The 17,442-nt window shown below is 44.7% G+C and overlaps 1 protein-coding gene across 4 annotated transcripts in view; it reads right to left on the reverse strand.

Moving 5' to 3' along the window:
• The window catches only part of LOC133898463 (synaptotagmin-5-like), a 51,411-nt gene that overhangs the window by 23,953 nt on the left and 10,016 nt on the right, over positions 1-17,442 (reverse strand). For 3 of the 4 annotated variants that reach the window (XM_062339168.1, XM_062339169.1, XM_062339167.1), the window contains exons 5-13: positions 16,696-16,817; positions 11,560-11,661; positions 11,406-11,480; positions 11,254-11,333; positions 11,021-11,171; positions 10,726-10,956; positions 3,673-3,945; positions 3,489-3,602; positions 2,927-2,975 (exon numbers count right to left, since the gene is read on the reverse strand). In XM_062339168.1, the coding sequence (XP_062195152.1) occupies positions 2,927-2,975; positions 3,489-3,602; positions 3,673-3,945; positions 10,726-10,956; positions 11,021-11,171; positions 11,254-11,333; positions 11,406-11,480; positions 11,560-11,661; positions 16,696-16,817 (1,197 nt within the window). Of the gene's footprint in view, positions 1-2,457; positions 2,976-3,488; positions 3,603-3,672; positions 3,946-10,725; positions 10,957-11,020; positions 11,172-11,253; positions 11,334-11,405; positions 11,481-11,559; positions 11,662-16,695; positions 16,818-17,442 lie in introns of those variants that run through there. The other variant, XM_062339166.1, reaches the window with a different exon arrangement.

Consider the following 17,442-nt stretch of genomic DNA (forward strand, 5'->3'; position numbering starts at 1 on the left):
ATCTAGGAGCTGGTCCGATCGGAAATGGACCTAGAGGTTCCATTCGATGTGGGGCACAACCTCACCTTTCAATCGACGCGTAGTAGTAGGTAGGTAGGTATAGGGAGATGTTGGATCTTCGGCCAGCCCCTAGCCTCTTCATGATGTTGTAATATTATCTTGTTAAATAATGCGGTGACAACGAGTTGGCAACTATGGTGGTGACCTTATGTTACGGTGTGAGTTCTTAAGCCTTAGGTGTTTGGAGCCCTTGGGCCCAACCGACATTTAGGAGGAGTCGAGCCCATACTTGAGCGACGACTGCTACACTCTTTTATCATTGGTGAGTTCTTAAATGTCAGCCCTAGGTGAGCCCTTAGACTGCTACCCTCTTTTGTTACTGGTGAGCCCTCAGGCATGGAACCTCCAGGGCCCTCAGGCTCGTTTAGTTTTTGAGATAGCGAGTCCTTAGACTTTTGCCACATGTGAGTCCTCATATTATCACCCTTTATCACATGAAGCAAAAATAGACATTCTTCTTTGTGGAATTAATTTTCATTCCCCTAGGGAATACATAAGGAGGTTGCCTCATTAAAAACATTGCACCTCAAATTGGGGATTCCCTTGCAAGGAGAAGAGTACAGCTCAGAAGGTACTTACTTATATATTCGTGCAGAAAAGTAAAGGCCCTAGCTAACCCTACCTATCCTAGTGGGTGTACGAAGGTTGGTCCTTAGACCCAGTACTAGTGGAGCGAATCCGCATTCCATGTGTGAGTCAACGTTTCACAACCTAAAGTGACTAGGCGGCACGAGCCTAGTCTTCGAGATTCCGAACGGGCCATCCCGTTTGGACTAAAGATTTCCTACCGTTTCATGGTTTAGCTTGCGTTGAAGTACTAGGTCTCCGAGCCGGTAGGCTTTGTTGGTGATCTTTTTATCGACCCAACATCTGGCCTCCTCTTGAAACTTCGCTAAGTTAGCGGTAGCCACCAGGCGAGTCTCCTCTACGAGATCCTTTGACAATGCTTTGCCACCGGTGCTGGTCAATAGAACTCTTAAAGACTTAACTCAGGCCTCCTCAGGGGTCATCACTTCGTCCCGGAATAGCAAATGAAAAGGTGTGAAATCTATGGGTCGAGTAAGTGTTGTGTGGAGAGACCACAGAACCTTTGATAGTTCCTCTGCCCATTTGCCCTTAAGTAGCCCTACTAGCTGCTTGGCTACCGCCGTTGATATGCCTCCGTTGGCCCTCTTGATCGCCCTATTGGGCTGCAGATGGTCCACCAACGCGAAGCATAGCTTCATTCCCAAGCTATCGTAGAAATGTCTGAACAACGTGGAGTTAAACTATGTCCCATTGTCAAGTTCTCAGGGGACCTCGAATCGGCACACAATGTTGTGCCAGAAGATGCGTTGAATGTTCTTCACCATAATTCGGGCCACCACTACGTAGTGCAAGTCCCCCAACGATTGAGGAAAGAGACCGATGATGTTAGTTCCCCATTGCACTAGTGGCCACACCAGAGGAATGGGCTAGAGGGGACTATGCCAAACGTGTGTCTGCCTTCTCATCAATTGAATCCTAGACATGAGCGGACTAGGGCCTCCGCATCTGAAGTCACTATGACCTAGTAGATACCTGGCCAAAATACCTTCGCCACTACGACCCTTAGTCCTAAGTGAGATCCACACAATCCATCATGTATTTCTTTTAGTAACTCCACACCTTCGGCCTTTGCATTTCGAAGACCCAGCAGAACGACCATGTATTCTGCGATACTGTTGGTGGCATTGAAACGAAGCCTTGCCGCATAGAACATCTTCGACCCTCCTAGTGATGTGAGTACTGTTGCTGCTCCTATGCCTGAGAGTTCGCAGGCTTCATTATTGTTTATGGTCTATTTGGTCAGGTTGTGGCTCTCCCGGCTCAATTGTTGAAGGAATGGTACCACGTGAGCCTTGTTCGTTAACTTCAGCCATAGTGGCCTATCAAAAAAAAGCGAAATAGCGAGGATGTTAAGGTAGTGGTGTTTCCATTTATGCTATGCAGAATTTAGGCTTGCAAAAGTGTAGCAAAGCCCAATGAATAAAGGGGCACGACAAGGACCAAAGGGCGAAGGGGCGAAATGAGGTCTGAAGGCTCACCCAAAAGAGCCCACAAGTTATTTAGAATCCGACCAGAGAATGGCTGAAGAAAGGTCACCATTAGCCCCGATAGAGGATCCATCCCTCTAGGACATGTGCCAGGACTTAGTTACATAGAGCAATGTAGATAGACAATGATCATAATACCTCAAGAATATTTTGGGATATTCCCTAGTGCTAGAAGGAATATTCCTATAAATAAAGAAAAAAAATATAATGATAACATAAGTGATTAAGATATACCTATAAATACGATCACTCAACTAATATATTAACATAGATGAACAATTATTCTGTTCACTATGTTACGTCACAATCCTAACAATGGTGATGGCGAGAAACAAAATTCTTAATGTAGGAATTATCAAAGTTAACGAAAACATCAGAAAAGGCTGGGCAACGCCACATACAATGCTGAGCTTGGCTATCACTCCTCATGATTGAAAATACTTTGCAAATATGCACTTTCAAGGTGATGAAACTTAAAAATTTTCCTATTGACGACTCCAAAGTCTCCCGTGTAATCTTCCATCTTCATCCGCAGCTCCATGCACTTCCAACGTGAGAGGAGAAACTACAGAGGATCGATCGTTCTATTCTTTTTTTCATCATGTGCACAGAAAAGCTAATGTACAGGCATCGCAGGGGATGAAGCGTTTATCTGCTTTTTCGTAAAATATATATACAGGTTCACTGGTCACGGTCACGATCACGGTAGATTGGCTGCGGCGTCCACTTGAAATGCAAGTTCAGCTTTCCAGATTTAGCACCTTGCAAGACAAAGGTATCTTGGAACTCACCTTCAAGCAAAACTCTTGTGAGTGTCAAGATGCACCTCCCTATGTAATCCTGCAACGTAAATAGGTGACGTTAGCAAACAAGAATTACAGGATCAGGCACCATGTTTGAGTTTCAACGACAAACCATATTCCACCCAAGAAACCATACTAGATAAGAGCAATTTCACATTCAAGGGTACAAAGAGCACTGCGGACTTCCAGTTGAACTCAACAACCGTGACGAGGAATCAGCAATAAATCCTCTACTAGCATAATCAGTCACCAAGCAGTGACCAGGTCATTTCTCGCATAACGGCACAGAAAATTTGAAGGAAAACAAACAAGATAGCAAGAAGGGCTACACGTTACTGAAAATGCATAAAGAACAACAAACATATCCACAGTTTCTCCATCAGTTGGATAACTGGAATGGTTACCTGGTCCAGACCACAAAAACCAAACATTGTAATGTTTACCAGTGAAACAAACAAGAACACAGATACAATTTGGTAGAAAAATCTCAAAACCATAAAGAATGTAGGGAGTTCAAATGACCAGATAGTATGTAGGAAATAGAATGCACCTTTCCGAATGTATCATGATCCCATACTTCCACCATGAGCAAATCATGCAGCGCATCTTCTACCACAAAATCAAATGTCTGGTTCCATATTGGATTTAGAGTGTCTGTCACAACCTGCAATAATATCAAATCAGGTGAAAAAGAATATGGCCAAACAGAACTCGGGATGGGGACAGATAATAACCCTAGTCTTCTTTTTGGTTTCTCCCTTCTTTAAGTACACCACGACAAATGGGTCAGCCTTGCCACCAATGTCCATTGGTGGCAAGTCGTCTGCAGATATAACAGTTACTGAAAGAACTCCTCTCATAATAACATTTTTCCTCTGATTAACATCATATCCATTAGGCTCGGTCTTGAGGACCTTCTCCAAAGAAGTTAGTTGAATCTGATTAGCAAAAGGGTTGGAAACCCCTTCATGTTTAGCGTAAGGGTAGTACAGGAGCTCCAGGTGGACCTGAGGACCAAGCAAAAATGTAAAATCATTAGCTTCCCTGCTAGAAAAATTGAGAGCACCAGTGTTACATAAATGTGTCCAATCTGAACTTTACTCAATGTCCAATAACAATATAGCGAAAGAAAGAACGTATGTTAACTGAGATTGTTGGTGGCAGGCTAGAAAAATCATTAGCTTACCACAGGTGTCAGGCTAGTTCTTCTAAACTCAGTCCCCAACAGCTTACCCATATACATGATGTCCTTCTTCAATATCCCTCGTAGGGTAATCAAAAGGCTCGACTACTTTCACTCTTGATTCTACTGCCAAAGCGATAGCTAAAAAAAAGGTATCGTCTGGCAAGATGTAAAGTCCTTTGCAAACCCAAGGACCCGGTGTCAAGCCTAATCATGATTTATAAGCATTAGGTTTAATTTTGAGTAATTTTGTTTCGGAGCATTAGAGCACTTGATTTTAAATCAATTGGAGGAGAAAGAAATTCAAAGAGAAATAAATAAATTCGCAGTTGAAACGGGCTTATTTCTCTAGCATGTGAGACTCGCATGGGTGGCCAACCACCCCATCTCCTCTTGGGGCAGCAGCCCCACCGTGCTCTCACTCCCTCCCGTTTCCAACTAGCCAAGGAGACAGCAGCCCCCCTCCTTCTCTCTCAAGCTCTCTCCCTTTCTCCCTCGATTCCTCCCTCTAGAAGTTGAATCGAGGTAGGCATGTGGTATTCACGCGATCACTAGTTCCTAAGCTCCTCATCCATCCATTCACTTTTGTTTTCCCGAAGGATTCGAGCCATTCTTAATGTTTTTGCTTGAAGCACAAGGAACCACGGTTGGACTCCTCTTCCCGAGCAATTTCTTCGTTTCCTTCATTATCCGGTGGTCACCAACGTCCACAATCACCATAGGTAAGTCCCTTAGACTTCCCTCAGCAATAATGTGTGAATTGGTGAGTCGATTTCGAGTTTGGATCTAAGTTTGCGGAGTTCTCGAGTTCTTAACATGCGAGTCGAATCGGATAGTCCAGGTTAAACCCAGAGGGTCCGGGTAATTCGCGGTGCTTTTAACAGAGCACCCTCGCTCGGAGCCTCACCCGGATAGTCCGCCCAACCCGGATAGTCCGGGTTAAACCTGGAAGGTCCGGGTTAATTCAATTTAGATTTAGCAGAGAACTCTCGTCCGGAGTACAACTTGGAGGTTCCGAGTTCGACCCGGAGTCTCCAGCCTCCTGATAGCTTTCCGAAGTCGTTTCAATCGCAAAGTTTGCAATTATTTCGCATGTCTTTCACTTTTAGCTCGTTGTTATGCATATTGTCGCATACATTGTTGCACTTCATTCGCACTCATCATTGCACGCGTTCTTCTTTAGTAAACGAGGATCCAGAGCGTGACGCAGGTGTGGTTCAAGGTGACAGTGAACCACACAGGTTCTGTGAATTCTATGTGGGTAGCATCAGACAGTCGCCTGAGCAGCATGGCATTCCATTAATTTGGATCATATGTGTCTAATGTGATAAAATATGCTTTATATACATTATCCATGTTGTTGAGTCGTCGTTAGCTCTTATGTGTGCTCTGAGCATTGTCAGACGATCTTTAGTCATTAGCATGTATTGTCACCCCCCTTGCGATCAAGTGCGCCATTGTCAAACGACAATCGTTGAGACACGCCTGGCAGAGGCAGGAACTCCCAGATGACGTCCCCCACCGTGCGCACCGAAGTTGTTCTCGTGCTCCTGGCAAATCCGGTTCGTCCCATTAACACCTACCTGTATCAATGCCAGCGAATAAGTTGTGTCCCGACCCTTCGGACGATGCAATACGATCGTTGACAGTGTGACCTCTCTCAAGCCATCAACAAATCTGGTGGTAAAGAAAACGGGATCATAAGCAGAGTTGTGGGCTAGAATTTGGTGCATGAGCAGTTCAAACCACGACATGTACTCCGTAACAGTGCCCAGTTGCTTCAACTTGAACAGTTGCCTCAACTTGAACAGTTGCCATATGAGTTCCTGATACTGATCCCTCCCAAACTGATCGACCAGACGAGTATAGAGATCCGTCCATGACGAGAATTCACGTTGCGCCTGAAACCATAGTGCAGCCTGTCCAGAGAAATGATATGTTACAGCTTCACCCAAAGATCTTGCGGAACCGAGTACACGCCGAAGTAATCTTCACATTTTCGCCTCCAAAATTGGGAAGCCTCGCCATCGAAGGAAGGAAAATCAAGTTTAGACATGTGTCCCCCAATCTGAGATGCATAGCTAGTAGCAATGGATTTTGGATGGAATTTGTCAGGCGGAAATGTCCACGGGGACGGTGTGATCAGGGGTGTCCTGGGCGTACTTGTGACAGGGGTTGGCAGCAAGGTCGTGATCGACCCATACGCTTTACCCCGGTGATCTTCTTCATCAGAGATGTACATTGCAATCATGCTAAAAACCAGTCAAGCGAGTACTTTTTAACTGATAAACGCTAAATGCCGGTTACCTCTTACTTTTTATCCTTAATTACCATTATGAAGTTTTGGGTTTTCCAAAAGCTAATGGCAATCAATGCCCATTCTGCTAACCATTCCAGCAAGTTTATGCATAAAACAAACAAAATAGTAGGAGAAGATTAAGTTATTTTCAAAATAACCAAACTATCCTCGGTATTCTCTGTTCCACCTCTCCTTTGGAACCAGTTGGAGAGGGAGAATGGGCAGGTTTTGGCTTGCCAGAGTTGACAATGAGATTGGGGGCAGAGCGGCGAGGAAGAGGGATCCAGGGTCAGCGAACCGGTTGGAAGGAAACAACATTGACAGGGTGTCTCCACATGAGTTTTCACAATGTGTGAGGTAGCAGCGAACAGGTAAGGTCAGCCATAAAGCTAGAATCAGTGACCACAAAAAAAGAAATCCACGGACTGATGGACGCCCATTGCAGCAGCAACAGCGCTCAAGTTGGCCTCAATCTGAATAGAAGTCTGGTATTTGGATGGCCATGCACTCAAATTGTCCTTGATTTAGTGGCCAGGAGCTCAAGTCAGGGACAACAGAGCTTGCTTTGGCGGCGATGAGCTCGATTCGGTAGTGAGGAGTGTTCGGAATAGCAACCAGTATTCCATGAACACCATAGACCAATATATACACATGTGCATGTGAGCAATATGCGAATAACCCCTTATAGCATGGGATATATATCTCTAACACCCCCTGAAACTCATGGGGGTGAACCACACTGAGTTTGAAGAGATAGAACATGTGCTAAGCAATACTATCTGCCTTCGTGAAGAAACATACCGAAGATCAATAACCTCATCTTGTATTTGTGTCCTTGTGTAAGAAGCATCAACACCAATATGCTCGATGAGCTCATGATTCACTGGATCTCGAACAATACTGATAGCACATGTACTAACGGAGAAAAGAGTAGTAGGTGCAGAAGATGAAACACCAAAATTCTCAAGTAACCACCGTAACTAAGCTACACTGTCAGCAAAGCTATAGCTCGCAACTCAGCCTCTGCACTGGAACGAGAAACTGCGGTTTGCTTTAGTCTTCCAAGCAATGAGAGAACCACCAAGGAAAACACAGTAAGCAGAAAAAGACCTGCGAAAGATAGTCCCACGAACTGACTGAGGACGCTGAGGAGCTCGAGGAGGTCACTGGCGAGGCCTTCTCCCTCGCTTCTCGGCCTCTTCCTGCTTCGCCGCCGGTCCCACAGACGCCGGCTCACTCTCCCTTCGCAGGAGATCCCAGTCGATTTCCTCGTCGTCATCGGAGATATCGATGATCTCGACAGGCATGCTCTCCCCAGCCAAAGGTCGGGCCGGAGCGGCGGACAACCGCCTCCCCTGCAGAGGTGGAAGTAGTTTCGCCTCCGGCGCCTCTGCCGACGACCGAAACAGCCAAGCTCCCAAAGGAGCCGTCGAGATCATCAATGTCTCCGAGGAGGATGAGGAGGAAGACGATGCTAAACTCAAGTCAAGGTTAACTGCTGCTCATAGGGCTGTGGAGACTCCAACCGGATAACCCCGGCTTTATACCCGGGCCACGCAGCCACGTAGGTCCGAAAGACGAAGCGGGGCGAACGTCGCCGTGTCCTCCCACTAAACACCTAGGGGACAGGGCCATGGCCATATCCGGTTTCCCTCCTTTTAGCACTCCACGACGAAATGCCTCGTTTTCTCGCGCAGACGTCCCGTCACATTAATGACCCAAACCCCTTTCGACGCGTGATCGGATCGCGGGCACAAGACCCTAGGGACCCCTCGCATTGTTCAGTCAGAACGCGGCAGTGGCACGTCCTGTCCTGCCAGGCGAACGTGTGGGATTCTCCAAACCCACACGAAACCTCTACTCTAGCGACTTTGAAGGACAGAGAATCGCCATCATGCATCCTTGATACGATACCAGACTGGGGTTGATTTTTCCTCTGCATCCTCTCCCCCCTTCGAAACATCGGGGCCCGAGAATGAGGGAGTACTGTTGGGGGAAAAATAAGCCAGCCTGAGGATAACGGTTGAAGATCACCATCCAGGTCCCTCTGAAGCAGTGATCTCCGAACTCTCTGTTAGAAGCTCGATCTCCGATATCATCAGATCCTTTCACGGTACTCCTTCGCACCTACAAAGCCTTCCCTTGGCTCCGCCGGTTCAACTCCCCGAAGCCTTCCAAAACACAGCCTCTCGAAGCCTCGGTCCTCCGAAGCTTCAGCCTCCCGAAGTCCCGTCTCTCCAGGGTCCCGCTTCCCAACGCCTTCACCTCCCTGTTCTATGCCTCCTGAGGCCCCCTGCCCTGGGATGATCGGGCCACCTTCCCGAAGGTAGCGGGGTGAGTCAGCAGGCTCTGGGAAGATCTGCTGAAAGGGGAGCACCGGTCGTGCTTTTCCTGCTAGGAAGTGACCGGCATTAAAGGCCTAGGCTGATGGGCGCCACTCTGACACCTTGGCGTGATGAGGGCTATCCTGACACCCCTAACAGTGCGACGCCGGACCGCAATTGGCGACCAGCTCGACCCCTTCAGGGGGCAGGCACCACGATAATTACCACGGTGGATATTTATCTCCCGATAGGATAGAAGGTATTTATCCAGGATAAGACTCAGAAATTTAGCCAGATCCCGGATATTTGTATATTATGATAACTTGTACGCCAAGCTACGCATGGCCCTATAAATAGGATTCCATGGTCCTCTGTAAAAAGAGGGACAAGGACATAGCGAAAAAGAACACGCATCACAGCGAACGTTGTGATACTCCTCCCAGAGTGATACATTTTACTATCATCAATATACTCGTGGTGTTCCTTCCTCTAAAACTTCGTCTCCAAACTTGAGTCTCCTCCTAAGAAGAAACTCTCGTTGTACTTGCTGGAGCAAGACGAACTCTTGCTCCAACAATATGTGAATACACATATGATGCACAAAATCCAGGTAGTTGACACCATAAAAAATCACCAGGCAGCGAGGAACTTAAACGGTGCCTGACGACATCCTGAAGAAGGGGCAACATCAAGAGCGCAAAGGAGTAGCAGCGAGCGACAGTGAGCGCAAAGAAGAGCAGCATCAGCTGCAATTTTATTTTTTTATGAGGCAAAGACATGACAACAAATAAACGACAACAACCCATCAGGATGACAATGATTGAGGAAGCGGAGCCAGCGGGAAGGTAGCGGTGGAGGCAGTGGAGCCGGCAGTGAGGTGACAACGCACGACGGCCCAAAGAGCCGACGACGACTGAGGTCCATTCGACTGGGGGGAGGCAGATCAGATGGCGGAGCAAGCGATGACAACCTAGGGGAAGGCCGGATCGGCGGCGTGGTGGACGGAGATGGCTAGAGGAGGCGGATCCAGCCGGGAGGAAACTGATTGGCAACAGGGAAAAAGTCGACAAGGAGAGAAAAAAACAACGTGAGGGCTAAGGTCGGGACAATTTGCTACATCCTAAAAAATAACTTAGCTCTAATACCATATTCGGAATATCAATTTGTACTGTATGGAAATTATAGGCCAGTATATATACATGTACATGTGAGCAAATATGCAAATAACCCCATGTAACATGGGGATATTACACAGACACAATATGTCACAATATATATCTCTAACAAGGAGCACGATTCAGGCTTGATTTGGTAGCAAGTAGATAACCCGAAGCTTGATTTGGTAGTGACGAGGGCCTAGGTTGATGGGGATGGGCTCATCAGAGGAGACAAGGACGACCTTGCCTTGGTCTGTAGCTCGATTGGCTTGGCACTCGAGCAAACGAGGGAGCCTTGCTCGTCCAAGAGAGCCAAATCGGCTATCCTGTATGGGCAAGGAAAAGCTTGGGCAACTTTGTCAGGCAAAGCAAGTTTTTTGTTTGGTACCAAATGGCTAGCCTTGTTGAGCATTTGCCTAGGAACCAAACTTGCCCTAAAGCTGGAGGTGACAACCATAGTTTTCGGCCAAGATATGTTTTCTCATACATCTGGCAAGCTTTCATGTAAGCGGCACAAGATGTCACTAGGGGTAGGAAATAAAGGGGCCAGACAAAACATGGTTTGTTTGGATTCAGGCAAATTATCATTTCACTTGGAATATTTCTCCAAGTTTTGGAAAGAGAAGCTGATTTTTTAAGGTGCAGAAGTGTTCTTTGGTAAATCTTATGGTGAATCATGATTGTGCACTGCATATCCATGCATTCACAACTACAACTAGCAAATGGGACTGAATTACACTGCTTTAGAGCTAATTATACAGTTTCACCACATATTAGTAATCTGTATCTAAACTAGAAAAGAAATGTCAAGTGCATCATCTGACCTGACCACGAGGTTTCTTATCCCGTTGAATTTCTAAGTCCTTCACAAGATCCAGCCATAAATCCTTCACTTTTCCTGGCTGTAGATCAGCTAAGTCTACTCTAGCAGAACCAATGATCTCTGATGGCTGGAGCCCTTCATCATCATAAATTTTCACAGTCAGATGCTGCGTAGATATGTCCTCGACCACAAACTCATAATGCTCATTCCAGATGGGATTCAAATCATTGTTCTGCAGAAGAATAAAGTTAGGATGCCATTCATCTGCATTAAACAAAAGAATGAAACCCACTTACAATTGTTTTGCTTTTCTTTGTTTTCTCATGCAATGGACGTATGTATAGCACAGCAAAAGGATCTGACTTTCCTACAAGGTCTTTGTTCTTCAAGTCCCTAGCTTCCACAAGTTTTACTTCTAATAATCCAACAGGTCTGAGCTCCAAGTCACTGAAAGAGCAGGTATATTCTCAATAGTCAATACTCCCATGACAAACATACATACTCCAAGACTATTTATGCTGTTAATTACCTATAATCTCCAGGTACAATGGGAATAATTATGCGATTTGGCCATGTCAGTGTATCCTCGATGGTATCACGTATTGTTCCCTGAATTGTTTAACAAATGTAATTTGTCCAGAGGTATATATTAAAATGATAGCTGATGATGTATTAAAAAACCTCAATTGCATCAGAAATTCCTGGAATTGCAGTCATATCGCCGCCAATAACCTTGAGAGTAAAATCCACCTTGCTCTGCAGTCAAACTAATCACGATCATGCAATTTACTAGGGTCATTTCCAGAATTATTACATCTGAAAGAAACTGCGATACCTTCTCCCTCAAAGAACAGCAAACAGCTCCAAAACAAGGGAATTCAGACACCAGAGGTTTGAATACAAGCCGAAGTACTCCTGTGAATCCAATATTTTTCACCTGAACAAGGAAAAAGTTTACATAAAGATGCTTGGTACTTTATATATGTTTACATCCTGATACAGAAACTGCTTATATATGACAAAGTTAATTATAGTGTTAACACAACATTGAACAAAGCTCGATTGCGCAATTCAGACAATTGTGACAATGAACTCCTTCCATGGTCTACATGGACACCACAAGTCATATGCAGATCATAGCATCAAGTATATTTTTGTTTCTTCAAATCACGTTTCCTTGGCATAAGTATAACTGTTTCATGCTTTTTGACAGAAAATTGGTGGTCTGTGGCAAAAATATAGAAACCAACGTGTAAAGGTAATACAACTGTGATTCAGCAGCTGGTTCCATTGCTGAACTACACTGTGCTTCTCAGATTCAGTGATTCAGTAGCATGAGTGACCTCAGCTTACCCAACATGCTATCCTCCGTTGCGCACTCACCTTCCACTATGCACTAGGCACGTGAACAGCAGATGTCTTGCCAGCCATGAGCATGCTTCCAGGCAACGTCAAAAACCACCGTAGATGTCTGGTCATGGAGATTGCTTGCTCAGAGGAACATGACGAGTCAGAGGGTGGCAGGTGTGTTGACTGTTAGATATATATTGCCTTCTGTGTAATATCCCGATCTTATAAAGAGTTCTTTACTTATTGTCACATGTATATGTATATATATTGACATATAACCTCTAGAAAATACAAGTTGCTATTCCTAAAATGGTATACAGAGCAAAAATTAGAGTTAGGGTTTCTCTCCTCTAGTTGTTTCCTTACATGTTGCAACTTCCATGCATTCTTCCTGCCATTGGTCAGACTTCCTCGTTTTCTCGCCTGCTCCTCCCACCCTGCCGCCCCTCCCAGGCCAGCCGCTCATGTGCCTATACTCGCGCAACCCACTCACTCCCGTCGCCGACCTCACATCGCCAGAAAACGGGCCACCGCTCTGCCGCTCGTCTGACTCACCGGCCACTGTGCATGCTCGCTCTGAGCTGCCTCCAGCCACCGCTGCTCACCATCCACTCGCCGGCCCTCTTCTCGTCGCCAGTCGTTGCTGGTTCGATTGCTGATGATGCCACCTGCTCGGTTTGATCGGATCTCAAGCGCCACCATCTGACTACAAACCGGCTGGCCATAGAGGATCTCACGAGCTGTGCTGACATCCGCCCCCGATTCGGTGTCGTCTTCGTGTGTTCTTAACAAAGACACGTGAAGGCCTAAAAAATTTGTAGCAATTGTCGCTTTTCTTTGCGCTCCTGTTGTTGCTTGCCGCTACTTTTGCAACCTCGCCGTCGCCCGCCGGTACTTTAGCTCTCTCATCGTCGCTTGCCGCTACTTTTGCAACCTCGCCGTCGCCTGCCGCTACATTTGCTCTCTCACCGTCGCCCGCCGCTACTCCTTTGCGCTCTCACCGACGCTTGTCACTTCATAATGGCATCGGGCACCATTTTTGTTCCTCGGCACTAGGTGATCTTTGATGGTGCCAACTACCGAGATTTCGCGCAACATGTGTACTAACATGCGTGGGCTTCGTCTTCGGGGTGTTCTCTCTGGCGACATTTCTTGTCCGCCTTCCCTATTCTTTCGACAGCCTGTGCAGTCTTCTGCCGACAAAGGAGACAAGGCAGCTACTGAAGCCGCTACCGTTGCCTATGATAAGGTTGTCTCCACCTATCAAGATGCCTTGGAACTATACAGAGATCGGTTGTTTGATTGTGCTTAGTGGATAGATAATGATGCTCGTGTAGCGTCCATTCTGGTTGCTAGTGTTGAACAGTGGTTTTCTTCTGAGATTGTTCAATTCTCTACTGCCTTTCAGATGTGGACTCATCTTCGTCAGAACTATGAGCCTTCTCGGGATGCACTCTACCTGTCTGTTGTTCACCAAGAGCGATCTCTTCTTAAGGGTGATGCCACTATTGATGTGTTCTACACTCAGATGTCTACAGTGTGACATCAGTTGGACTCTCTTTGTGTTCCTGGTTGCGGCTCATGTCAATGTTGTTTGAATCTACGTGCTGAGATTGCTCTTGGTGAATCTACGAGTCACGTAGATTGCTCTTGGTGAATCTACGAGTTCCTGACTCATTTTCGTCGCCTCTATGAGTTCCTGACTCGTCTTCGTCCTAAGTTTGAGCAGCGCCATGCTTAGCTGCTCGCATGTCATTTTCATGTTACGCTTGTGGAGGCCCTTACGAAGCTGCGTTCGAAGGAGACTTGTTTGTGTGGTACCGATTTGTTATCACTTCCCTCAGTGTTGACTGCTCGTCTACCTGTTGTGCCTACGTCTTCATCTACACCGTTGTCTGTTCCTTGTGACTCCTTTGCTTTCTACGACCTCCTCAGGTGGTGGTGGTCATCCTTGCTGAACATACTGTAGCAGTGAGGCCCATGTTGGAGCAAACTGCTACCAGGGGAAGAAGCGTCTTTAGCAACCCTCTCATGCTTAAAAAAACTCTCTGGTGCTTATAAAAAAAAAACTCGACCAACCTTGGATGAACGAGGTGGCATTGTATATAACAAGATAGGCCCCCAAATTCTAGTCAAAGAGAACTCGAACCTAGATGGTGAAGGTGTTGTTTCTGTTGAGTCGCTAAAACACATGGTTGTAGATAGGGTAAAAGTTCAACCAAAAAACACAAAGCAAACTAATAACAAAGAAATAGATGCCTACATAGATTCAAAATTAACTTCTATAAAACTGAATTGTTCTACTTTGGTGTGGCTCAAGACAAAGCCGATCAATACGCATATATTTTCGGATGTGCAAAGCGTGAGCTACCATTGCGCTATTTAGGAATTCCATTTCACTACCGGAAACTAAGAAACTCAGATTGGAAAGGAGTAGAGGAACGAATCGAAGAAAGGCTGAGCAGATGGAAGACAGGTCCTTCTTAACTCAGTCCTTAACAACCTACCCGCATATACGATGTCCTAATCTCACATGGGATACTAAAAAAGATTGACTACTTCTGTTCCAGATTCTACTGCCAAAACGATAGTAAAAAAAAGTATCGTTTGGCGAAATGGAATGTCCTTTGTAAACCATAAGACATGGGTGGATTTGGGATTCAGGACCTCAATATCCAAAATGTCTCTCCTATGTATGTGGCTTTACAAATTACTAAATGAGGATGGGATCCGGCAAAACCTGATACGCAATCAATATATGTGGTCAAAACAACTTTCAGAAGTCGAAGGAAAACTAGGTGACTCACTTCTGGACCGTCTTAATGAAAGTGAAAAGAATTCTATTCCGATATGGCTCCATTAAGATAAAGGACGGGTCTAAAATTAGATTTTGCGAGGACAACTAGTTAGGCAATTCGCCTTTAAGAGACTAATATCCTTCCTTATATAACATCGTATGACAAAAGCAAGACTCAGTTACGAAGGTAATGGAGTCAGTCCCACAAAACATATCCTTCAGGCGGGACCTAATAGACTCGAAATTGGTGGCGACAAATGACCTGATGGCACACCTAAACAACATCACATTGTCCGAGGGACGAGATGGATTTAGATGGAGTGTAAATCAATTTGGAAAGTTCTCAGTCAATTCTCTGGTGCAAGGTGCCGAGCCAATCCAGAAAAGTCAATTGTGGAAATTAAAATTTTCCTTTGGTATATACACAAATGAGTTTTACTAACAAAAGACAACCTAAGTAAAAGACAACGGGTAGACGATCAGAAGTGTTGCTTTTATCGCAAACCAGAGACAATTAAGCACCTCTTTTTTTATTGTCGCTTTGAACGTTTTGTATGGTTTATAGTCCAAGTAGCCTCAAATCTTTACCAACCACGAAATGCACCAAATATGTTTAGAAATTAGCTTCATGGTCTTAGTAAAAAATTTAAAGCAAATATACTGGCAGCAGCGGCCATTTTTTATCGGTCCATTTGGTTATGCAGGAATGATATTGTTTTTAACAATTGGAAATCATTCTCCTTTGTAGGTTATTTTTACTTATAAATATTGACTCTGTTCGTGGTCTATGCTACAACAGTAGGAGCACCGCGAGCTGGTTACTTCGGTATGCGCACGCTTGGAAAAAGTGGTCAGGGAGTTCTTCACCCGGTTTCGATGGCAATCTAGACTCCGCATCTAAACTTGAAGATAATAAGCATACTGGCGGGGATCAGATTCCAGCTTGTTCAGCTATACTTTATCTTTTATCTGTCTTTGGTGTTTTTGTATCTAGGTTGTGTGCATCTTTATTATGCAGAGGTCGGGGAGAAACTCTTTTGTAGCTGTATTGCCTCGATGTAACAATGAGAGTTAATTAAGCTTCCCATTTCAAAAAAAAAATGCCCAAACCTTGACTCAGGCTAGCGGTCTCCTTTTACTACTAATACTATTACTATATTTACTATCACTAATACCTTTTTTTTACTTTTTCATAATCCATATTAGCGGATCTTGTTGGGTGTCATCTCTAGCCTACCCTAACTTGCTTGGAATTGAAAGGCTTTGTTGTTGAAAGACATAATTTTGCCTATAGTTGATGTTACACTCTAGCCTTTAAAAACTACTATCTTGGTTCTTTCTTTTTTTCTACTTGTCAATTAGGACATCGCTACAAAATAAATTACGATATTGAATTATTTCTGGTGACAAATCTACTGGCATAATTTTCATGTCACAAATCTAAATATTTTTACAAATATTTGTAGTCAAAAGAAATAGTGTAGAATGCCAAGCAAAAATGGACCGAGGGAGTATCCAGTAAAACAAACATGGCACAGTATCATCATGAATACACAAGATCAGACATATATCAAAATCTATCATGAGAAGTAACCATAGAGTGTGGTATCTTGAAGTACACTCTACAGAAGTGGCTACGTGAGTAAGTCATGTTAAACATAGTAAAGGGACAAGAATAAATTTGTATGTGTCTCAAATAAGCAAATAGAAAATAATAGTAAACAATGAAAACAAAGAAATGGACCGTTTCTCATCATATTTTGCAGTAGAGTGTTCTGCGTACCCTTCTCTGTTTCAATTCACTGTGCAATAATTGTGAATTACCTGTACAGGAAGTGAAATTCCAAGTGTTGTTTGGATGTCAAGTACTATATTGGGATTGCCATCCCATTGCAACTCGAGCTCCATGGTGATGGCAGAACTATCACTCTCCACGATTGAAACTCCTGAAAAGATCATCTGTTAAAAATCAACAAATAAACATGATGATTCTCTCCTGCTGCCTAAAAATGGTAATACAGACTAAAGAGCGACGTCCTGACTGACCAGCAGAACCAATTATCTAACATGACCAGGCCAGCATTGGGATCATAGAAAGATATTTAAGCTATATAACTTTACAATATTGATATTTGTTCCCCAGAGAGTCTCAAAAGCATCAAGATAGCTGTAGAGGATGTAGTCCCCGTATGTAAGTGGATTAAGGGAAAAATGATACAACTGCAAATATGAAGAGGTTGCAGCATAGATAGAGGATGCAACTACATATGATATGGATTGGTTTATAATGGGTAAACATCCTCGGAGAGGAACCGGACAGCAATGACTTGAGTGGTAGAACGGCGCTTAGGAAGGAGAGCGAGGGAGGAGGGAGTTAAGGGAGAAGAGGCGTTGAGATGGCTTAGTAGATCAAATTGGTAGGGTAAACGGCAGCAGCGTACTCTCCCTCTTGTAGACACTCTGAGCAGCTGATTACATGGAGGAAACTCTTGTTTATTCATTGCTTAACTTGGAACAGATGCACAGCTGCCTCTTAAATAGGCCGAGCCCTTGACAATCGACTCTAACAAA

This window comes from Phragmites australis, chromosome 18, assembly GCF_958298935.1.
Source record: "Phragmites australis chromosome 18, lpPhrAust1.1, whole genome shotgun sequence".
NCBI lineage: Eukaryota > Viridiplantae > Streptophyta > Magnoliopsida > Poales > Poaceae > Phragmites > Phragmites australis.